This window comes from Polyodon spathula, chromosome 32 (genome assembly GCF_017654505.1).
Source record: "Polyodon spathula isolate WHYD16114869_AA chromosome 32, ASM1765450v1, whole genome shotgun sequence".
Classification (NCBI taxonomy): domain Eukaryota; kingdom Metazoa; phylum Chordata; class Actinopteri; order Acipenseriformes; family Polyodontidae; genus Polyodon; species Polyodon spathula.
The window spans coordinates 5,163,881-5,187,116 of NC_054565.1; the positions used below are offsets into that span (position 1 = coordinate 5,163,881).

General features: G+C 39.7%; 2 protein-coding genes across 4 annotated transcripts; both read right to left on the minus strand.

Moving 5' to 3' along the window:
• Window positions 1-369: 369 nt before the first annotated feature.
• On the minus strand, window positions 370-5,824 carry zgc:114119 (uncharacterized protein LOC619273 homolog). Its single transcript, XM_041233828.1, has 5 exons — window positions 5,645-5,824; window positions 4,162-4,380; window positions 3,259-3,417; window positions 2,453-2,542; window positions 370-1,475 (listed from the first exon to the last, which is right to left on the minus strand). The coding sequence occupies exons 2-5, from the start codon at window positions 4,375-4,377 to the stop codon at window positions 1,380-1,382; spliced, it is 561 nt and encodes a 186-aa protein (XP_041089762.1). The 5' UTR covers window positions 4,378-4,380; window positions 5,645-5,824; the 3' UTR covers window positions 370-1,379.
• A 1,258-nt stretch (window positions 5,825-7,082) lies between these two features.
• On the minus strand, window positions 7,083-18,738 carry LOC121303253 (protein mono-ADP-ribosyltransferase TIPARP-like). Of its 3 annotated transcripts, none has more exons than XM_041233830.1 (8): window positions 18,343-18,738; window positions 16,229-16,394; window positions 15,130-15,434; window positions 14,387-14,449; window positions 11,992-12,157; window positions 10,980-11,167; window positions 9,214-9,474; window positions 7,083-8,035 (listed from the first exon to the last, which is right to left on the minus strand). In XM_041233830.1, exons 2-8 carry the CDS (start codon window positions 16,364-16,366, stop codon window positions 7,582-7,584), a joined length of 1,575 nt encoding a protein of 524 aa, XP_041089764.1. In that variant the 5' UTR covers window positions 16,367-16,394; window positions 18,343-18,738; the 3' UTR covers window positions 7,083-7,581. The 3 variants fall into 3 exon arrangements, with proteins under 3 accessions (XP_041089764.1, XP_041089763.1, XP_041089765.1); XM_041233829.1 differs by having other exon boundaries at window positions 15,130-15,437; window positions 18,343-18,737; XM_041233831.1 differs by lacking the exon at window positions 9,214-9,474 and having other exon boundaries at window positions 15,130-15,437; window positions 18,343-18,737.
• Between the last annotated feature and the right edge of the window lie 4,498 nt (window positions 18,739-23,236).

Sequence of the window (23,236 nt, forward strand, 5' to 3'; positions counted from 1 at the left end):
TTAATTGAACTCAGTGCGAGTTTTGAATTAAGCATCTCCAACCGCTTGGTACAGATATTTCCCCAGCTCCCCTTATCCTTTGCAAAAAAGAATTCACTCCTTTACATTCTTTCCTTATATATATATATATATATATATATATATATATATATATACATATATATATATATATATATAATATATATATATATATATATATAGCATATATATATATATATATACATATATATATATATATATATATATATATATATACATATATATATATATATATATATATATATATATATATATATATATATATATATATATATATATATATATATATATATATATATATATATATATATATATATATATATATAGTGGTACAAACACTGCCTACAATGTATTTTGTAACAAAAAAGACCGTCTTCAATCATTTCTAAATGCCTATCATACAGACACCATGCAAAGGAAACCAATGTATAAAAGACTTGTGAAATAAATCCACCCATGCTATTGAACACAAGCGTTTCTCTACTTTGTTTGAAAGGTAATTTGTTGGGGTGTCAGGTTTTATTCAAAAGGAAAGATTTTCAATTTAATTTTAAAGCCCAAGTTCATCCCAGCTGTTTTCTCATGAAAAAGGTAAACAGTATGTAAGGACGTTCCATATAAAAACCTTATTAATGATTTCTAATTGAGGCTAAATAAATAAAAAAAAGTCTGCTTGTTCTCTCTGTTTAATGTGACCTACAGCACAGGGATGTGTCGTTGAATTAAATAAATTTTAAAAAGCAAAAGGGGAGCAGTGACAATGCTGTCAAGGCTAATCCTACAGTAAGTTATAAAACCGAGGCCTTGCTTAGCACTCTGGCAAATGGTATTGCAGTACTGGAAGCACACATTGCATGAAGACGTACTGGGGGGTCTGAAAGAGATGATTCCTGAGATTAAAGGGATTTTACAGTGGATTTTCCGGTCCCTGATCAGCAGAACAAACCCAAGCCTCTTCAGACAGACAGGGGGAGGGAGGGAGGGGTCACTTCCTCAGGGTCAGCATGGTGTTCACAGGGACGGAGGGAGGGGTCACTTCCTCAGGGTCAGCATGATGTTCACAGGGAGGGACAGAGGGAGGGGTCACTTCCTCAGGGTCAGAATGATGTTCACAGGGACTGTGGGAGGGAGGGGTCACTTCCTCAGGGTCAACATGATGTTCACAGGGAGGGACAGAGGGAGGGGTCACTTCCTCAGGGTCAGCATGATGTTCACAGGGACTGAGGGAGGGAGGGGTCACTTCCTCAGGGTCAGCATGGTGTTCACAGGGAGGGAGGGAGGGAGGGGTCACTTCCTCAGGGTCAGCATGGTGTTCACAGGAACAGGGACGGAGGGAGGGGTCACTTCCTCAGGGTCAGCATGGCGTTCACGTCCCACAGCAGGTTGCGCATTTGGTCCATCAGCAGCTTCATCTCCTGGTTCTTCTGCTTCACTTTCTGGAAGACAGTAAAGTGTTACGAGATAAGCAGCCATTCAGCCTCTGGTCAGCCTTACAGACCTGTGGTGTGGTGAGCCTTCGTGCTTAGGGATCTTACCCAACAGTCTTATACTGGAAAAAGCACAGCAGAGTTAGTTATTAGAATCATTATAATAAACTGTACAGCAGACTGTCGCTAATCCAAACCCTGCTCGTCTGAAGTGCCAATAACCCCAGCCATGCTGGCATAATGAAATGCAGGCTGATAGGGGAATCAGAAACGAAACTAACATCATATTTCTATCACATTGAGTGTGCGAGTGTCTTTACATTGAACAACTAGTTTTAACTATAGTATACTCCATCTGTTTTAAAGCCCAACATAAAGTCTTTTCCATCCAACTGATAATAAGGCCAAGTGCTACTCCCTTGGGATCAGCTGGAGGCACAGCACTGACAGATGTGGTAGAAGCAGGGAGATTCAGCTGTACAGGAGGACTCTCAGAACATTAGTGAAAAATGGGCTTGGTCTGTACAGGTCTGGTTCGTCAATAAGGCTAGCGCAGTGAACCTCGCACCTAGAATTACAATTGACCTCCAAATTAAACAAGCCTACAACTGTTTTAAACATTGCACTTCAGCTGATGATGCAAGTCATTTCAGTTTATGTTTATATTATGAATCCATTAATAAAATGTAACCTGTCTGTAGTCCTTTTGGGATAACCTTGAAAATTAAATGCCTTGTCTCAAGGGGATGAAAAATGTAAATAAATAAATATTCATTTTGTTGCTAAAACTATTTGTAATGGGAAAGGACAGCAAGTGGTTACATTTGAAGAGTGTTCAGATTAATTATATCAGGAGTAACATTTAAGACTCCTGGGGCTGTTCTTTTCTGGATAAAAGTGGATTTTGAATGATAGATTTTGTGGAAATGAAATGGAAGTGTGTGAAACAAATCAAAAACAGAATGTCGATATGGCAGCTAATTTACCTTGAATACCTCCTGGCGCTCCCACTGTGCCGTGAATCCACAGGGATCCACCTGAACTCCAGGAGCCTCCTCTCCCAGATAGGGAATCAGCTGGGAAAGACAAGCCAGCGTCAGCATGAGCATCGCACTGCTACACAACACACACACCACAGCTTCACAGGAGACTGAGGCTGGCTGTACAACCTTAAAACACCTTGATCGCTGGCACTGATATTTGGGTCTTCACCTTTTTTAGGTTCAACAAAATTATCAACCTTTGTTTTTAGCAACATAGTCCTCACTACTATCTTCACTTACAACAGTCAATGTTTTCTGTGTGCGAGCGGGACTTTAAACTCACTCCGAGGAACTCATGACAACATTCCCACAATGTGAGGCAAATGTTAACTGCTTGAACTAAACTTGAAAAAAGGAACGAAATCAAATCCAATGACCAAATTAGCAATCAACTGAATGTCATTAAAATTAAACAAGTGTCAATTGGGATGACATGTTTTAAGCGGCATAAACAACTCAGTGTTGAGTCGGTAAGCAAATACTCCACGGCATTTGAAACTGTGAATTATTTTTACCGATCCAACTCTTATCGTTGTTTATCCCTTACTAAATAAACAGGCCTGGTTTCACAGACTCAAACTAGCACTAACCTTGGACTCCCTTACCTAAGCTTACATTAGGTAGTCCAAGATTAATCCCGATTGTGGTCTGTGAAACCTTAGCACAGAAAGCTTTACTCATAATGCATGTTCGGCCAGTCCTATGAAACGCACACAAGAGTTTCCAATTCCCAGCTGTGAGCGGCGTACCTCGCTGGGCGTCTCGCCGAGCTCCGCGGTGGTCTCGGCACACTTCTCGTACAGCAGACGCAGTTTACGGAAGAGCAGTGTCAGCTGGCGGAGGTGCTCCTGCAGCTTGTGGAAGCGGTCCTGGTACACAGCGTGGCTCTGCGTCACCCCATTCGGCAGCTGCATCACAAGCAAGCACGGCACTGCAGCCATCAGTGTCAAGAGAAACAAGACTGCTTTGTGCGACGCACACAACAAGGACTTAAGCAGAATTTTCCTAAATTGCTCCCAATAATTAAAAGTGACAATTGTTTTTACAGCTTAATCATCATCATTAGACGCAATAGCGAGGCCACTAGTTATTAACAGAAATTAAGCAATGAGATCAGTACATTCTGTAGTGGAATCAGATTCAGGGGTTATTCAGTAAGCATTGCTTGTGTGTACTGTATGTCACAATTAAATTTTGCATGGAAACTATAAAGACAAAACTATAAAGCACAAAACTCTGATTCCAAGTACAGATGTGCAAATGATGCCGTTATCTGGCTGCTATCAGGAAAATAATATTTTATTGTCTGAGAAAGTGTCACTAAAACTGAGCTCGCCTGATCTGGTGCAAGGAGGTGTTGTCTGACACACAGAGAAAAGCCAGCAACTAAAATAAAAAATAACTAAACATTCCATACTGCTTTTCAATGTACAAAAACTCAAACTCCCAGAAGCAGCTTGCATGCTGCAGTGTAGTCCCTTCATGATGGGAAAGGAAGCGTTGAAAAGCATGCAAACGATGTGCACCATTTTAGTTCACTAACAGGTATAAAAAAAATTATATATATATATATAAACGTGAGCTCTATGAAGTGCTGGCAATACATATGAGGCGAGGTTCGCTGGAGTTGCTTGGCTGGCTCTGTGTTCTACCTGAGTGGCCCTCATGAGGTGGAAGATCTCCATGCTTCGGGAGATGATGTCCTGCACAGTCTCCTGTCCGATCTTGCACAGGATGGCGGGGGGGATCTCGCGCAGGGCCCCCTGGGGTGGCTGGGAGGAGCCCGGGTTCGGCTGGGGGGGCAGGCTAGCCTGAGTCTGGGGGGACAGTCCCGGCAAACGGGGTCCCGCCACGGGCAGCGCTGTCATTCCCTGGAGGTACAAAGAGAGGGACAAAATGAGAAGGGAGACAACAGGGATATTCAAAAGAAATGGGAAAAACAACGCCTGCTATATTCTTAAACATTTATAGATAATGTTAGCAGCTGCAGGAATGTGTTTAGTTTATTAATTGTTCTATATGTTGGAATGTTACAAATCAGATTGTGTCAAGGAAATGTGTCTACTGTTCAGACTGCTAGTCTAGTTAAGTAATTGAGATCTCGGTTGGAATGAAAACCAGAAGCCACAGGGGCTCCCCAGGACCAAGTTTGAGAAGCCCTGAACTACAGTGACAGACAAATCGTCCACAAAAATAAAAGCTACAAATAAACCTTTCTGAAATACAGACTTAAAGGAAAAAAAAGTATTTTCACTCTCACAATCACTACAACTAATCATTACTCTCCTCTCTTCGGGGGAAACAGTAAAAAAAAAAAAAAAGCAGCCTATCCAGAGGCTGATCAGGTCTATGCCTCAACGCTGCCAGGACTGTGTTAATGCTCAGGGAGGTCACACACAGTACTAACTTTGTAATGTTTTCATTTTGACAGTGCCTCACGTTTCATACCTCAAACCTATTATGATTCTTTGATCTGTATTTTTGTTCACATGTTCTGTGACTGTCTGATATCTATGTTTAAAATATTTGATAAAATCCATTAGACTTTATATAAACTATATAAAAGGATGGATTCCTGTACTACTCCACGAATTTAAAAACTTTCATAGAGTAAAATGAAGGCGTCTAAGCGAAGGGAGGAACTTCAGCGAGATCCCCTAACATATTGCAATACGAATAGAATAAAATATAAACTGTTGATTTGAAGCCATTCATACAACTCAAGAAATAGATGTTAAGCTGTTCTTAAGAGATAACGTAACCTAACAGGGAGAATCTGTCTTTTTATTAAATAAACTTTACTTATACTATATGAATTAGTGCATTCACCTCACAACCCTGCTCCAGATTTTCACTATAACCCACTAGTACTGAGCCGAAGGCACAATGTGTACAGTCAACACCTACTCCAGCGTGCTTTGTAGAGGGTTGCAAGTCTGGTCAGCTGCTTTCTGGGGAAATCCACATTTAATCACAATTTCTATACTGACAAAATACGTCCAATGTCAGCTAAAAAAAACTTTTACACAAATATACACACATATAATGCACTCTTAAATTAGCAACCACTCCCCTGTACTGAAGAACGTGCTGAACGTCGGTATATCAAAGCAGTTAACTTAATGAAGTGCTTACCTATGAGCACGATTCCGCAGCTCACCGCTTCAGGCTGTAAGAAACGCGTTACGAGCCGCTTGAATGAGCTGGAATTGGGGGTGATATGCAGTCCAAGGGTCCTGATTTTTTTCCCCCCCAGCTAGGTAGGAAGCGCAGTCTGTTTTTCTTCCACTCTTTGATTCACATGTGGAGAACATGACCTCATTTCCCCCCTTGGTTAATTTACATAAAGGGGCGGACGAGAAACGGGCACAGCCTCTCCAAATCCGCATCATAGCAGCCGCCGGTCTTCGCGGTGTTTCAGTCGAGCGCTCTCCCTGCTGCAAAACTCCAGTCATGCTCTCTCATCAGATCAGACTGCATTATCGCCCCTTTCTAAAATAAAAAATGTTAATGCTTGAAATGTATACGGTATACAATTGAAAACGACGTAGGTTTGTATGCATTATATTTATGTTTTACAATAGAAACGCGGCAAGGGAATCCCGGAAATGATGGCTGGCATATATAATTAGGGTTTCCCCACAGTTGCGCCGTAAGAAAAAATTAAATAATGCAAATATTGTCAAAACACTTATCATTTAAATGAAGTCTTGACAATAACTGTACGTGTATATATTATAGTTATGCTACCTTGTAATGTGGTACAGTGAAGCTCAATAAGGGAAATAAATATTACAGTTCAACAGATCAAATCACGTATTTCTTGAATTATAAATGCAATAATACAAAACACGTGTAAAGTCATATTTAGGTACCACTGAACTTGCTGCATTTTCTCTGTCACACCACGATTCAAGTCCAGGTAGAGGCATGAACAAGTTGTTGAGAGAAGCCAGATGTTTAACTGAGATGCCTCAATTAAACAATCACTGATGTAACAATTGTCCTAGTGCCCTATTTGAAACAGCATCCCCCATGTAGCCAGCTACCCGTCTACACTTTCAATGTGTGTTGCTAGACTAAAGGAAACAGGCTTCATTTATGTCCTCCTTCTAAATAACAAAGCTTTCTCAATGCAATATTATATTATGAAGTATAACAACATACACATGCATGTTTTCAGTCATATTTGAAGGGCTATTGAGAAGAGTCTGCGTGTTTTTTCTACGTGCTGATTTCACCTCTAACAGTTTTTGGTGTGTAAAAATGCTGTTGTCTTTTCTGAATTGAGATCTCAATACTGCTACTGCTTGTTAAGTCTAACTGCCCCCTTTAAAACATAATTCAAATTTAACCATGGTACTTTATTGTCACAATACTGTATATTCGTACATTTAAAAGTGAAAAAAAAAAACTTTTTGAACTACAGAAAAAAACAAATGAGGTATGCAAAGATTATTAGCCCTATGGAGACAGAAAACACCCTGGCATTTACAAGTACTGTACACTACATATTCTTGTAGGTTTCCTAATTGTACATGTCAAAATAATGCAATACAAAGTAAAAACGTGATTTTCTGAACACACTGACTTTAATCAGCATGCCAGTTTCTTTTTATTGTATCTCCCAGTCCCCCAGCTTAGTGTGCGTGTTACCTAAAGTGACATGAGAAAACAGACACAAGGAACTGTTCAGCATGTGTGCAGTGCTTCTGTGTGCTCTGGAGTTGCTGACCAATACTGAGATTCATTTTTAGGGTCCATGTTCAAAATATGAGCTCTCAGGCACTGAACATGTCAGTCTGTCAGACTCTACATGGCAAAAACGACGACTGCATTGAATTTTCACACATTTCCTCCAAACTACCATTTTATCCGATTTCCAGCCAAGTCCTTTCCGATTATGAGTGTGTACTGGTCTTACCTATAACTGTATCTGACTAGCACTGAGCTAGACTGGTGAAGGGTTAATAACACTATGAAAAAGGGCTTATGCATTGCATTACGAAAATAAAATTGGAAGCAAAGAACTCTTGCAAATATATGTTGTCTGCAATAGGAAGGCATTACTTTTAAAATACATCTACAGTGTCTGTAAGCTTTTTGTAGTGAATGAGGAAGTAGGGGTAGCACTGGCAGCTGTCGAAGATCACAAACATTTGGGGTTGTTGCTCTTTGTCCACGCAGGAGTTGTAGAGGTCGCTGGTGGGAGAGTCGGGCTCCAGGGGTGGTGGGCGACGGAAGGACTGTTTCCCGACTGCAGCCTTGCCCACAAGAACCATCGCCAGGAACATGTAGCGACTCCCGCTCTTCGACTCGATGGCGTACCTGGCAGAGCAGCTGGCGTTCTTTGCAAAGTAGGTGCCCTGTCCATAAGTGCTGCCGTGCTGCCGTCCGGAGACGCGGGGGTCAAAGTTGTTCTTGCAGATTGACGGGACGGCCTCCTTGGTGGTGCCATGGAAGAGTAGCATCTCCAGCTGACTCAGTTCAGCGCTGGGTAAGCCCCGAGACATGAACTTCTTTTGGCTAAAAGCAACAATTAAAAAAAAACAACATTTGGAAACAGTGAATCCATTTCCTTTAGAAATATAAATCAACTGTGTTTAACAAGATAAAAACAGAGTAAATTGGTTCTTCCTCCGCGAAGCCCTTGCTCCTGTCCCGTGAATGCTACTATGAATAAATGCAGAAATGAAAATGTGCTTGTATTATTATTATTATTATTATTATTATTATTATTATTATTATTATTACACATTTTTCTGGTTCTTAACGCCCTTGTAACTCTTGCAGCAAACCGTGAGTACTAAACCCTGATCAAAGCGCATGCCATTGCACACAGTTGCTGGTAACAGCAGTGTAGTGTGGGGGTGGGTAGTTTTTTGAGCCTTGCTAGCAATATAAATAATTATGCACCAGGCATCCATTCCCAGACACACAGTGATCCAAAATCTTTTGTTTTTCAGATGAGTTAATATTTGTAGCTGACAACATTTTAAACTTATGATCAGTTTTTGAGGTTGTGATAGCAACGGTTGGAGGCGTGTGCCTAAAGCAAAACTGAAGGTCGCACTGACAACTTTGCTAGGGGGTGCAGTGTGCATGCTGTAGTCAGTGTAGGGGTGCAGTGTGCATGTTGTAGTCAGTGTAGGGGTGCAGTGTGCATGTTGTAGTCAGTGTAGGGGTGCAGTGTAGGTGTGCAGTGTGCATGTTGTAGTCAGTGTAGGGGTGCAGTGTAGATGTGTTAGTCAGTGTAGGGGTGCAGTGTGCATGTTGTAGTCAGGGTAGGGGTGCAGTGTAGATGTGCTAGTCTATGTAGGGGGTTGCAAACGTGACTAAATTGGTCGGTAACAAACCAGCTGCTTTCCATACTGATAAACATGATTTTCTGCCAATGACATGCTTTGACCTCAAACACAAGGAGAAATGATCTGGAAGGGTAACAGACTGAATTTCATGCAAACTGTATACATGTTCACAGTAACAACACGAGCCTCTTTCAAAACTGCATATCTCCACAGCAAAAGTATGACAGGGCAGACTTACTATTTCATTAGCTACAACCCCTTTTAATGTAAAACTAAAACTGTGCATGCCGATAGCAATACTATCAAAATGACATGATTTACAGTATTTTAACTTTCCATGCGGCTTTAAAATAGGGTCCCATTCACCCCCATTTCCTCCCTTGTTGGATTTCTTACATTGTGTATTTGGTCCACAGGTGCATGTTCTGTATCTGGTAAATGTCAAGGATGATTGCCTCAGACTTTGACAAACTGCGGTGGAAAAGATTGTGAATGCATGCATAGGCTACCCCCGATTTCAGCACAGGAATCTGGGCGAAAACCTCTTTCCTGGGAACGCGAGGCACCCAGGTGGGTGGTAACCCCTTCTTGGATGGCTTAAGAGGGTCTGGCCCTGACACTACAAGTCGGTCCTTGCTTTCCTCCAGCGGTAATGTCCTGGAAATGGAGAAAACGAGATGTAGATTTAAAAGATTTTGTCTTGTTTCACATGCCCACTCGTATGGTAAAAGACTACAGGTATTTAAAGTTGCAATCCCTGCCTGCTTTGATGGTCATCAAGTAAGATGTAGATTAGCATCTTCTAGAAAATACATCCTGCTTGTGATCAAATTTGGGAATATCCAGACTAAGCATGGGGCAGTAGTTCCACCACTGTGCCTTGTTGAGAAGTGATAGTAAAATGAACACTTGGGATCTTGTCAAGTCTGCGCTGAACTCACTGTCCGACCTGTAATAAGTCTCACACGAGTCTGCAGGACTTCAATTGATTAGTTAATTGATACAGGACAAGATACAGGTATCCTGGACTTGATTGCTGGCACGATTGTAGAAATATATTTCAACAAGGAAAAGGTGAGCTGAGGACACCCTGGCCAACCTAAGCCACCTCCACAACTTTAAACATGTTCCTGTTGTTTGTAAGTAAAAACTCAACTTTATTAGGATTATATTATGTTTTTTAGGTATTATATTATGATAACGTTTGTTACGGCAATTGTTTATTTATTGTGTTTACAATGTTTAGTAAAACGAAACATTTGTAAACACAATAGTAAAAAAAACACAGTGCTATGGTGAATCCAAACTTAAAACGTTTTCTTGTTGTTTACATAAAATAATGGGTTTTGTATACAGTAGCCTGGATTGACACTGGATTTGCAATTTCTTCGTAACATTACTCTGCTCTCATGCTGTATACAAATTTGACAGCCGTGGTCTTTAAACTACGCGCCACGTATAGTTCGCTTCTGATTGGTTAGTTTCCCTAGTTACAGTGCAGCTCCATGATCGGATCAAGATTACGGATCAGTGGAGCCTGATCCAGATCCGCTTAGTAAAACACCTTCTCATGATCCGGCTCCAGTGATCCCGGATCCGATCCTGCTTTTTGATCCTGTCAGCACAAGCAGCCTCTGGAATACAGACACACAGGAGCAGAGTGCAGTGAGGTTGAGTGGGGCTCCTAGGGGAGAGGTGTGGGGTTTGGCATCCACTTCGCCAGATTACCAGCTAGAGCTGAACTAGGTGTAACTGACAAGAGACAGAAATCATGCACACAACTAGGCCAACATGAGTTTGCTGTCATCAGTTGAAAAGAACTTGAACCCCAAGCTTCATCATACTCTGATGAGCGGTTAACGGATATACATAACAAATGCAAGTCTGATTTACAGACAGGCGGACAAAACATGATCTAAATTCACAGTATGGGGAATAACTCTGTGACTAGCACGGTAGACGCAAAGCGTCATGACTTGATCAACAATGTAAGGCAGTCCTAGGCTCTGATTCTCTGCAGACCGTGTCCTAAAGAAACGTCTACAGCAAGTTTTCTAGACAAACCCAACAATCGTTGTGTCACATATACAAGCACATTGCCTTTGCCTGGGACATGCATCCCAAGGGGCAGCTAATAAATAAATCAAATGACAAAAACTCACTTAATCAGTGGCCACAGCTCCGTGTCTGAGATAAGCTGTGGCCGTCGCCGCACCTCCCTGATGAAGTTTGTTGTGAGGTTGCGCTGAGTGTACTTTTTCAGGTCGACGTTGTATAGGTTTCCATTGAGCATGAAGGCTTGGTTCCACATGCCCTTCTCAAAAGCTGCCTCTAGCTGGCTGATTACTGGCTGTGTAGAAAAAAGGAAAATGAAGCGTGTGTCAGAACCAGGCAAACGCCATGTCTATAAATACAAAACTACAACCTAAAGCACTCTTATGCATCACTTTAGGAATCCTGGACAGGTTATTCCCAAGATATAACCGCGTCCCATGAAAAGGTTGTTTACCGTAACTAATTTACATTACAGCATAGAGTTTCATCAAATTGAACATGTGGGCCTTTTATTTTCCACAGTATGCAATTATGTGGGCTATTTTCCCACACGGGTAAAACACAGAAGCATATGCATATTAACAGCATCGTTAACAAGTTTCATCACAACCGGATAAGCAGATCTCTCTATGCAAACAGAAGGTTACCGTCCTCGAATGGTATTTAGTTGAGGATTGTGTGGAGTATGGTACAAAATGAAAACATTTGATTATGAAATATAGTACAAGATGAAACATTTTGAGGGTCCATTGGGGAGACATGCTGGCATTGACCAAGGGGTAAATGTAAAAGGGTGCTGACTGTGGGCGGCAGAGGGCTGTGTGACAGGTCAACTGATAACGTTTACGATTGACTGAAACGTGAGTGAATGTGTGCGTGGGGGGCATATAAATTACTTTCAAGCACGTACAGCTTTTAAATGGAGAAAAAGACAACACGTTGATGGTCACATCACTTCTGAAGCTTTGGGTTTGATCCTGTGAAAAGCATTGCAGTAGGTGGATTTACTGTAGTGATGTCTCTTTGTAAAATCACAATGCTCTCCACATTACAAATCTGATCTGACACACCAGAGTGTAGGCCTGTGTGAAGCACAGCTGCTGTTTTTGCCTCCTTTACCTCTTTGTACAGTTCCCACTTCCCCAGCTCTTGCCAGGAGATGTTCCACTTGGTCAGGAAGTGTGGATTCAGATCCGGATTGCTGGTGGTGGCCAGCCTTCGCACTTTGTTGTAACTGCAGTTATTTTGAGGTATCAGGGTGTTGAGGTCTAACTTGGAGAATCCGCTAAATATAAAAACAGTATGTTAGGAACATACAGAACAGGCCACAGATCAGCACAGCCTGCAGGCACTGAATGGCCATCGGGAAGTCTCCTACATTGTGAGGTTCGTCCTCACTCAAGCAACAGAGAGTCCCAGCTGTACGAATCTGAAACACTTCATGTCCTTTAGTTACCAGACAGCCAGTCAATAGAGTAGAGACACTGAAGTACACGACCCAGGCAGACAGGCAGGAGTATCCAGATTAGGGATGGGCATTTCTGTATACTTTCATGACCATATACACCTAATTTACTAAACGATTAAACAAGCACACTATTATAGTTTACATCAATGTGCCATTGGCAAACAATAATGCCAAAATTCAAGTAATACATGCAATTAAAAAAAACACATTCGCTGTACTATTTGACATTGCTTCAGTAAGTAGCTCTTTTTATTAACAGAAGTATAATACAAGTACAGTATGCATAAAGCTTCTGAATAATTTCCCAGCAGAAAAGGATCCACATTTCCCAACAGGCAGGAGCGAAATTACAGGCATTGTTGCAAGGGGAGTATTTTTAACATTAGGTTGATAGATTATGTTTACAATTATCCATGCTTAAAATTCAAAGGTAGAGCACAGCACACAGTCATGACGAAGAATACATTTATATATTATAATATATTTATATACATATTTAATGACTGGTGAAATACAATTCAAAGCTTCAGCAGTTGTCCACTGTTTTGCCATTTCAAAAAAACAAACATTACAGTTTAAAGCCACAGTGTCCAGTGCAAACCTGCATCGTGCAAACCCACATGCGTAGTTCAAAAACGCTAAAATTAAGCATTAAAATGTTCAGTACAAAAAAAATGGTGCCTGAGTTACGAGCTCCTGCAGTGTCTAATTTTACTTATTTTTAAGAATCCAAAATATGGATTGTAGCGTAACAGGAAAGCGTAACCAATCAGACTGCGGAGTCTGTACCATCTGATCCGAAACTGCTGTTATCTGAACTGAACCTGTCTTAGTTATCTGAACAGAAGATAACCCTAACCCTGAATCATTCAATGCACAGAGATAACCCTAACCCTGAATCATTCAATGCACAGAGATAACCCTAACCCTGAATCATTCAATGCACAGAGATAACCCTAACCCTGAATCATTCAATGCACAGAGATAACCCTAACCCTGAATCATTCAATGCAGAGATAACCCTAACCCTGAATCATTCAATGCACAGAGATAACCCTAACCCTGAATCATTCAATGCACAGAGATAACCCTAACCCTGAATCATTCAATGCACAGAGATAACCCTAACCCTGAATCATTCAATGCACAGAGATAACCCTAACCCTGAATCATTCAATGCACAGAGATAACCCTAACCCTGAATCATTCAATGCACAGAGATAACCCTAACCCTGAATCATTCAACGCACAGAGAAAACCCTAACCCTGAATCATTCAATGCACAGAGATAACCCTAACCCTGAATCATTCAATGCACAGAGATAACCCTAACCCTGAATCATTCAATGCACAGAGATAACCCTAACCCTGAATCATTCAACGCACAGAGAAAACCCTAACCCTGAATCATTCAATGCACAGAGAAAACCCTAACCCTGAATCATTCAATGCACAGAGATAACCCTAACCCTGAATCATTCAATGCACAGAGATAACCCTAACCCTGAATCATTCAATGCACAGAGATAACCCTAACCCTGAATCATTCAATGCACAAAGCAACTACAGTAATCCGTCGCATATCTGACTGTGGTGGGACCAGAGTAAGGGTAGATATGTGAAAAGGCAGATAAATAAATCCTGTTTTAAATGCCATTATACACAGCTGTAACAATTAGTATATTCACAAGTATTGTTTTGAGATTCAGCTTTTATTAGGGCGCTCCCCTATATCCCTTGTTTAGAAAGATACATGGTATTAATGCTTGTGCCTTGTGTGGGTAAGTGCATTCACTGCTGAGTGACAGGCAGGAGATCGAGACGGAGGTAGAAGTTGATACACAGCTGTAACAATTACTATATTCAGGTTTTGAGATTCAGGATTTATTAGGGCGCTACCTATCCCTTGTTTAGAAAGATACATGGTATTAATGCTTGTGCCTTGTGTGTGAGTGACAGGCAGGAGATCGAGACGGAGGTAGAAGTTGATACGCCCCCCGCAGGCGAACAGGATTTATTTACATATCAACACACTTAACAGCTCACCTGACACTACCAGTATCTTCACACACCATTTCTCCCTTCGTCTGTGATTTGTGGTACACATTTCTGTAACAAAATCCCAGCCTTAGCAATAATTCTATGAATATAGTTTTAAAAACAGATGAAGGACATACTGTAAACAGTGTAAAAGGACTACAATTTAGATATGTTTGTAACAAAAAAGTCCTTTTATTATAACATGGCTTCATAGTACATTTTTAAGTTCTGCGTCAATGGTTGTCATTTCATGGTTATTAAGGAAGGGTTATGCTAACATTTCAAATATCACGCATCATCAGTAAGCACCATAAATGTTTGTAAGATTTTAGAATAAAGTAATAGGAACATTCTAACCCATCTGGGTTTACAGCTTGTAGCACAAAACAGATCTGTTAATATGATTTTTGTATTAATATGTGTTTTGTTTTATGGGTGCCCTGCCTTACTGAGCAATGCGACCGTCAGAATAGCTCCACTGTAATATGAACTTCATTCAGTGTAAAAGAAAACGAGTCTGCTAAAAGAAGTATGACTCTTAACTGCAAATCAATTCGTTAAAAAAAAATAAACCCTTTAAAAAAAATAAAAAATAAACGACAGTACAGATTAAAAAGAGTAAATAAAAACATTGTAATCGTTGCTCATCTCTAATGGTTAGTTACTGTGTAGGGAGCTGTTCTCAGAGTGGGTTGTAACTGTAAAAAAACATAGAAAGCTGGCTGTTACACAAAGCTTGACCAACTTACCTATGCTGTCTCTGGACTAAGTCCCCTTGTCCCCCAGCGTTCTCAAAGCTCAGGGTGACCTCTGTTTTGTCGGGGTTGCAAAAGAGGGCCTCCAGATGTTTCTGTCCGAACTCGGACACGTTGACCCAGTCCTTGGTGTGTGTCTGCCGGAGCTGCCAGTGATAGGGGCGGGGAGTGTGGTGTCGCTGGCACTCCTGCCCGAGGTGGCAGTGCCCGGCGAGGAAGTCATCACAGATAAGAACCCCGTCCTTGTGGTAAGTGTGGAAATGGACATGCCCTTGCCAACACAACTGAGCTTTTACTTCCTGCTGCAACAGAGGAGGCACGGCAAACAAGACAATGATTTTTGTTCTGGTAAATTTCATCTTCATGTGAGTATTTCCACAAGTTATTGCCGTACGTCATCGTGGAAAGTAACTGAAACCCAGGCCTAGGGTGTAAGAGATTTATATCAATGCATTGCGTTATGCATCACGATTTAATGCTGTATTTTTTTCACTGTTTTCACAATGCACCCACTGTTTTTCAGGTAAGCATTTCAATATTTCTGAACTTTTCTTGTATAATAACTACAGAAAATAATCAATTTTGAATGTGACAAATGCTAATTTTTTCTGCCTCAATGAATATTGTGTTTAATTGTGAAATATCTTGAAACACCTATTTTTAGACTGAAATGCTATGGAATAAGCCATTTACACCATGAAAAATAAATACAGCCCTAATCATGATACAGGATCAAGAGCACTAAACAGATCTGTGTCCACCAAGTAGTTCTTGAAGCAAGAATGCATGTGATTTATACTTTGTGTGAATGCACAATCCCTTCTAATTTAAGACTGGCCTTTTCACAGTTCAATCCAATTTATTTGATGAGCCATGCATTTGATATTTTTTAAAATGGCACCAGATATGTCGACGACAGCAAGCCTGTCAATCAATCCGAGCAAACTTGGACGTGACATGTCAATGACGTTTCCTCAAAGAAACTGGATAACACCAAACACCATCAAAGCACAAGACTGGGTGCAGGGCTAGTACAAGTTTCAAGCCTGGCTAGTCTTGTTACTCCCCCACTGGCTGGCTGCTCAAGTCTTACCTGGGCACTAGCTCTAGATTTCCTCGCTGGAGGTTTCTGGGCTGGGTTGCACTCGGAGCTGTCTGCTACCTCGCTTCTAACTAGCCGCCTCTTGCACACCACTCCTCGGCATCTTTCAGAGCTGGTGGGATGGTCCATGGTTTCAGACAGAATGTAAAAAGGATCGCTGTTGCAAAAGAATGAAAAACACAATTGGTTTTTGTTTCAAAATTACAACGGAATATGTTTGAACGTTTGCATCATTAAAAGGCGGAATCAACCTAAAAATACACCTTGCTGGGTTAATTTCCTGTTCTACAGGAGAAAACCTCAGAACACACCGCTGCGTTAACAGATAGTCATACATCTGTACTAAAGTGGCGGTAGGTAATAAATGATTTTGCCTGTCGTGACTTCCATGCCCTATATAGAACTCGGATGTGCAGTGTTGAAAGAAACACATGTGCACTTTCAGTTTAAACAAAGGTGACTGACTTCAGAGACAGCATACAGTTGTGATCCTGAAATCTGGTTTCGATAGCTTCTATCAGCCTGCATTATGATTCAGACTACTGGGGTCTGAATTAGCGAGAGTCTACTATACATGTAGAGTATATTATAAAGCACTTCTGGAAACTTAATTGGATGTCGCATAAACCTCACTCCAAATTTTTTATTTTTTTTTATTGTCAATTATAGTTGACAACAGATTTGACGATGCTAAATGAGACGCACCAGACTGTGATCTTTGGAGTTGGAGTTGGAATGAACTCTTTTTTTTTTTTTGTGTGTGTTTTTTTTTCCAGTCAGAAGTTTATACGATACAGAGCAAACAAATATAGCAGCAAAAGGCAAGGCAGTTAAATAAACTGGGCAGAGATTATCAGATTTAGTTTGAGTATTTACAGCACCAGGGAAATCACTCTGGATTCCATAACCCTAAAATGTCCCAGTGCTGTAAAATACTAATAAATAGCCAGCTGACCAATCCCAGGTGAGTAAAGGCTGATCAAAACAACCATATATCCTACTTAAAAGAATAAACAAAAATATATACAATATCATGCTTTCTGTTTCCCTTGCAGTTTATTCAGTCACACCTCCTCTTGTCAAACTGGAGAGGAGTCACAGAACTACAAGTGCAACATCCTTTCAAGCAATGACTCATCTCAGAACAGCTGGTGGAGTTTTCAGAAAATTCCCTCAGCTCTAAGAGACTATTTTCGCTATCAATCTGTCAATTATTTTTAAAACTCTAAACTCTTTTACATTTAGTAACATCTGCATTCTCTTATTAAGTTGTGCCCCTCCTTTTAGCTAAATATCCCAGTTTAAAAGAGAACGATGAAAAAACAAACAATGACAGGTCATGAAACAGATATAATCACACAAATTGTTATTATAGCATACTTTCTGTACTTTGCTGTACTAAATATAACATGTCATGTCTTATTAATACAGCATAATGAAAACTGGATTCCAGTATCACTGTGAATGTGGATGAAGGATGTTGTAGGTCTACTGGGGCTCAATTGTTTTATTACTGGTAGCTCTGGAACCCAGGACCAATTAATCGTACCCCTCACTATAAACTGACTTCCAGTACAGCAGGGCCCTTCCTGAACCTCTAGATGCGGAAAGGGTCCTTCTGCATGTTGCAAAGGAAGTGAATTTATTGTGTTGTGTCATTTGCTTCACCGGTAAATCAAGTTCGGAAAACCAAACCATCTACACAGAAACACAAGTGTTTATTAATTCATATTCTCCACAATGTCTATCTTTTTATTTATTTTTTTTAATCTTCTGAAGACTTAAATGTGCTAATCTGGCTTTTCTAGATTTACAAAAATGTTTGGTCAGATTTCTTTTGTTTCATCAACAATAGTTATTAGTGTGGGCTACAAATTGATACTTTTAACTACTAACGCAAGTATATATATATATATATATATATATATATATATATATATATATATATATATATATATATATATATATATAATGAATTCAGGAAATGCCCTCATTTCTCTCAACGGAAACATGGTGCAATCCTGCTCAAACATTGTTTTCGTTTTTAACAGAAAACTGTCAAGAAGTATAAATGATATATCGATCAGATACATTATACTACATACCAGAACCGGAAACCCAGATTTCAAATTCATCTGAGGGAAGAAACTGCCAAACTTGCGTTTCGACCAGAACAGCTTTTATTTATTTATTTGTTTGTTTCAGAAAGAGAAACTGAAACTCCGCTGTAGGTGCTGTGATCTGTTTTCCCACGCGGTGAACCCTTGAAACTGGCAACTGCAGCAACGTTGCGTGAATAACGTAATATTAAATGATGGCCTTGTAGAAAGAGATGTTTCGTATTGTGAAGTAAAACTTTTTTTTTTTTTTTTTTGTTTGTTTTTTAAAGAAGAATACAATCTGTAACACAAAACGCTAGCGCTAATGGTCCGTAGCAGTGCCTAACTAACTGCACCCTGTCCCGTTAAAAATAATACAACACTACCTTTGCAGTTATGCGTCTTTCTCGAAAGTGAAACATCATGTAATTTTCAAGAACAGAAAGTGATAAACATGGGATGTAAATTATTTACATTAAGTACGATTTAACTGTAATTCATGCAAATTGAAAAATTAATTATTTATCTATTATTTAATTTTGCCAACATTATAATTTTAATAACATGTCGCACAGAATATATATATATATATTATATATATATATAATATATATGTATATATATATATATTAGAATATATATATATATATATATATACCTACCATGTGTAAAATATGTATTTTTTTATTATGTTTATTTGCATCGATGAGGGCCAGTGGGGTCATCCACTTTTTAGGAACACAAGTAAATGAGAATGATAAATTATTCAGGGAGTTTACATTTTATTTGTTTATTTATTCTGCATTGAGCAAACATTCGTATCTTCTTTTAAAGTTGGGTTTAAGTCCTTATTTTAAATATAAAATAAAAACAGTGCGCAATAAGTTTAAACGGTATTTTTTAAAAGTGTACAATTACAGTTTGACATACAGCATTTGATTCAAATATCACACAACATGACTTGATTTGAATACACACGTGTAGCTCCTAACAAAACATTGCAGTCGTTACATAGGAGCAGTTCACAATGGAATTGCAATTGTAAATTTGGAAAGTGGTCTGGAGAGAGAATTTACAGAGGAGGTCGCTGGGTGAGGGAGGATAGAGAAGTCAGTTTTTGCTAAAACACACTATGGTAATTCCACTAAAGGTGTTGAAACTTAGTAAATATTTTCCTTTTGGCCAACACTTAAAAAATTATTTCAGCAACACAACAACCAAGTTTGGGTTTGAAATGATGTCATGATTACGTCAGAATAGAGTGCTCGTTCCAAGAGGTTCCAGCGATCCTGGTTTGAAGATGGACTCGCGTTCCCATTGTGTCTGAGCACCATTTGGTCCTCAGCACTGCTAATCCCACAGGTGGCGATGTCTTCAGCAGTGTGACTATGGTGAAAATCGGGGCTATGTAGTGGTGTTGATTCGAGTGCTTCACGAAGCGGTTTGCTAAACGCCTTTTGGTTTCCCCAGTGTACAGTGTGTTGCATTTCTTGCAGATAACGCCATATACTGTTCACATTCTATTCTGGCATAATCAGACGTCATTCTTGAAAAAAAAATAAAAAAATAAACTTTTACCGTTTACTTTTCTGTCTATACGGCTGAAGAAGGGCTTTTTTTTTCTGAAATTGTACTGAAATTAATTATGTTTTTTCTCAGAACAGGTAACATATGAAAACAGCTGTATTTTATTATGGTTTTCCTTTCTCTTGGATGTTTGCCGTTTCGCTGAGTCACCTTTACAAATCTTCAACATCAGCTGAACTGATGAAACTGAAGCAATGAAGTGCATGGACAACAAAGAAACGAACTTACTCCGTGTGCCACTAGGTGGGGCTGTCGTTGCAAAATCAAGCTTCACCGCTTATCAATGATGAAACGATTCCTTTTACAATAACGGGACGGAGGCGGGGCAGAGTTCAATGAGGAAAAACGAATTAAGGGGGGAGACCCAGGAAACAGATTACCAGTGAGCTACCAAACGTAGAAAATGTTGCCATAGGATAGTATCATGTAATAAAGCATGGAACAGCATAGTTACGCTTTGTAAAGCACAGAGAGGTATGATAAGGCAAATCACATTACATCATTGTAAATGCGTATTATAGCCATGGGGAAAGCATTGGAAAACTACAAAATGACTTGAATAAGTCAATCACCATGACCTCCATCCAGTGCATGCTGTAATAATGTCATACTGACCCCCCCTCCCCCATATTACCCCCATCCCGATACATTCATTTGCTGAAGAACCTTCATTTGCAAGTTTCATTCTAAAATGTAACTGCCTCAATGTTCTGATGCAATAAAGCCATGCGAGTGAAAGGGTCTTGTGATGTAAACCCCTCCTTGTCCAGCGAGCTCAGTAAACACTCATAAAGACAGTGCGCTCTCTAAATAGCGGGTTTATTGCCAGATGCAGTGGTACAGCACGTCCTAACATGCCCAAGGCCAGGTTTACTCTCCTGGAGCTTCCCTATCATCTCTGTACAGAGCTCCCTTTAACATTGGGGTCACCAGTCACTTAAAGGGGCAACATCAAGATACAGCGTCCATACAAGATAAACTGGTAACATCCAGTTATTATAGGGCTCTTTGCATTATCACAGTTGTATACCTGGTTCTCTATATCCTTGTTATCATAGCAAATATAAGAATAATGAAGACAGTGGGTTTTAAAGCCTGGTTAGCACTCTTATAAAGGGGTGCTACGTTTATATCGCCAGTGCTAATGGAGCATATTCACAAATCCTTTTAGAGAACACTTTATTATACAAAGCAAGAAGCAAATCAATGTGAACAAGCCCTGCCGAACTGAAAATCAAGAGTGACTCCCTACTCATCCCAAGCAGCAGCTCCTTCACTAGGTGAGCCTCTGGGAACCCCTGTCTCCATATCTTGTGGGGTTCAGGGGCCGTCTGTTGAGTATCATAATAATTACATTACTTGATCAGAGGAGATGTTATCTGACTTTCGATTTCAGGAAAAATGAAACTTAAAGTCTGAGGTTCTCTCATGCACAATCTTTCAGATATAATTCAGCTTCTGTCTCCTGGGAGATATGATTTACCTAAGCTGTTGCAAGGTGCAATGTAGCAGAGATAAGAACCCACAATGTGCAGTCATTTACAGAAAAGCTTGAAGTTATGTGACAATCAGCGATAATGCTATCTGTAAGTGTTCTGATAAAAGTGTTACATTTTAACTTCAAACTACTGGTTGCAAACAATCCTTAAACCGAAAACAACCTGTCACAATCTTTTTGAGAAAAAAACAAACAACAAAAATGTCTTTGAATTCAAAACCTTTGTGTTTGTAAACGTGAGAAGTGTTTTTTTTTTTTTCAGAAAAACAATTAAATATGAACCTAATTAACGTGATTTCACTCTCTTGATTAAGAACAGTGAATAACTGAAATGCTTGAAACGTTTCCTAAGTTTCTTTTATTTCTAAGGGGGGATTTTGTTTCTTTGCAAGATTCTGCTGAAACACCATGAATCTATTTTGAACACTTTGGCTGCACTGCGTAACGAAAAAAGTCAATCATTTGAGCTACGAGGATAACATTTCTGTAATATCTCAGGAACTCACCCAGTCCCAGTTCAAACTGTGCCGATATCACTCTGCTACTGACGCAAAACAAACCAGACTGATTTCAAATCTCTTTCAACTCCTCTCTCAAATCCATTTCAAATGCACAGGAGATTGTGTTAGTTCAGGGAGCTAATCAGTTTCAAAAAATTATTCTGTTTTCATTATAGAACTTCACTAGCTGTTGTTTCTAAATTGAACGCATCTAACACAGCTTACAATTTCCAAACGCCTGGGGTGTGTCTGCAAGATACTTCAAAAATAATACTTTTTCCCAGTTGAATATTTTTTAAAAAATGTTTTGAATTCACTCCTGTTAACTTTAAATGATATTCGATATAAATAAAAGACTTCAACAATTGAGCATTTTCAACAATTCGTGTGATCTCTGTACAACTTGGGACTGACTTCCTTGATTGAACTCCAGTATCCCCCTAACTGGTATTCCTGATAAGTTCGAGTTTGGGAGATTTAATATAAAGTGTTAAATTACAAATATAAGAAATGCATGAGGTATATATGATCTTGAAACGGGACACATCTTCAAAGCATTTAATATGCCTTCTATTGTATTACAGTCCTTGTGATACTGCTCCTGTTTTTTACAGATTCCACCAGCTTCTTCACCAGTAGAAACCCATGTGTTTGCCCCTCAACTTAATGATTTGGGTCTAGATTTTGAAAATCTTTTGAAGATGGTTTATTATTAATTTTGCATGAGGTAAGAACCTGTATTTGGTATTTGTTTTTTGTTTTTTTTGCAAATAGAGTGTCCAACTTGTTTTACCCCTGATTTTCTCTCTAATTTAGAAAGTACAATTACGCTCCCTCACTAGAGCATATCTCCACAACAGCTCAGATAACCTAAAGGTGAGCTGGCATCCTCTCTTCCCACAACCAAGCCAATTGCCTCCTTATACCCAGAAGTTTAAGAGTGGAGCTACCAACCTCCAAAGAACAAAGGCCAGCCTGCAGATCTAGATAAGCACAATGCTAAAACAAACAATGTTTATTTCCTGGTACCTCAATTGCAGTGTGTTAGGTTGTTACATGATCTGATTGCAACTAGATCATTGTAATGAAATGAACACACAGCAGGTATCTTGAAACAGGGATGACTTTTTGTAAATGTAACATGGCTAACTGGCTTGCACACTGCCAGCAAGCGTCTTAACCACTATGCAAAAGAGCCAGGCTCATCTGCATTTTAACCTCACTGACGGGACAGAAGTGCCTCACACAACTCTGCCTGTGTCATAAATATTTGCATTATAAACACGCAAGGAACTAAACAATCTTCAACATAATA

What these genes read in the sequence shown, in the direction of transcription:
- zgc:114119 (XM_041233828.1), bottom strand. Translation starts at nt 4,377, where the DNA reads ATGACAGCGCTGCCCGTGGCGGGACCCCGTTTGCCGGGACTGTCCCCC. An exon ending in ACCTCATGAGGGCCACTCAG is followed by an intron (nt 3,418 to 4,161) that starts GTAGAACACAGA and finishes CTTGTGATGCAG; the next exon opens with CTGCCGAATGGGGTGACGCA. An exon ending in TCGGCGAGACGCCCAGCGAG is followed by an intron (nt 2,543 to 3,258) that starts GTACGCCGCTCA and finishes TGTCTTTCCCAG; the next exon opens with CTGATTCCCTATCTGGGAGA.
- LOC121303253 (XM_041233829.1), bottom strand. Translation starts at nt 16,366, where the DNA reads ATGGACCATCCCACCAGCTCTGAAAGATGCCGAGGAGTGGTGTGCAAG. An exon ending in AATCTAGAGCTAGTGCCCAG is followed by an intron (nt 15,438 to 16,228) that starts GTAAGACTTGAG and finishes CCTCTGTTGCAG; the next exon opens with CAGGAAGTAAAAGCTCAGTT. An exon ending in AGTGGGAACTGTACAAAGAG is followed by an intron (nt 11,168 to 11,991) that starts GTAAAGGAGGCA and finishes TTTTCTACACAG; the next exon opens with CCAGTAATCAGCCAGCTAGA.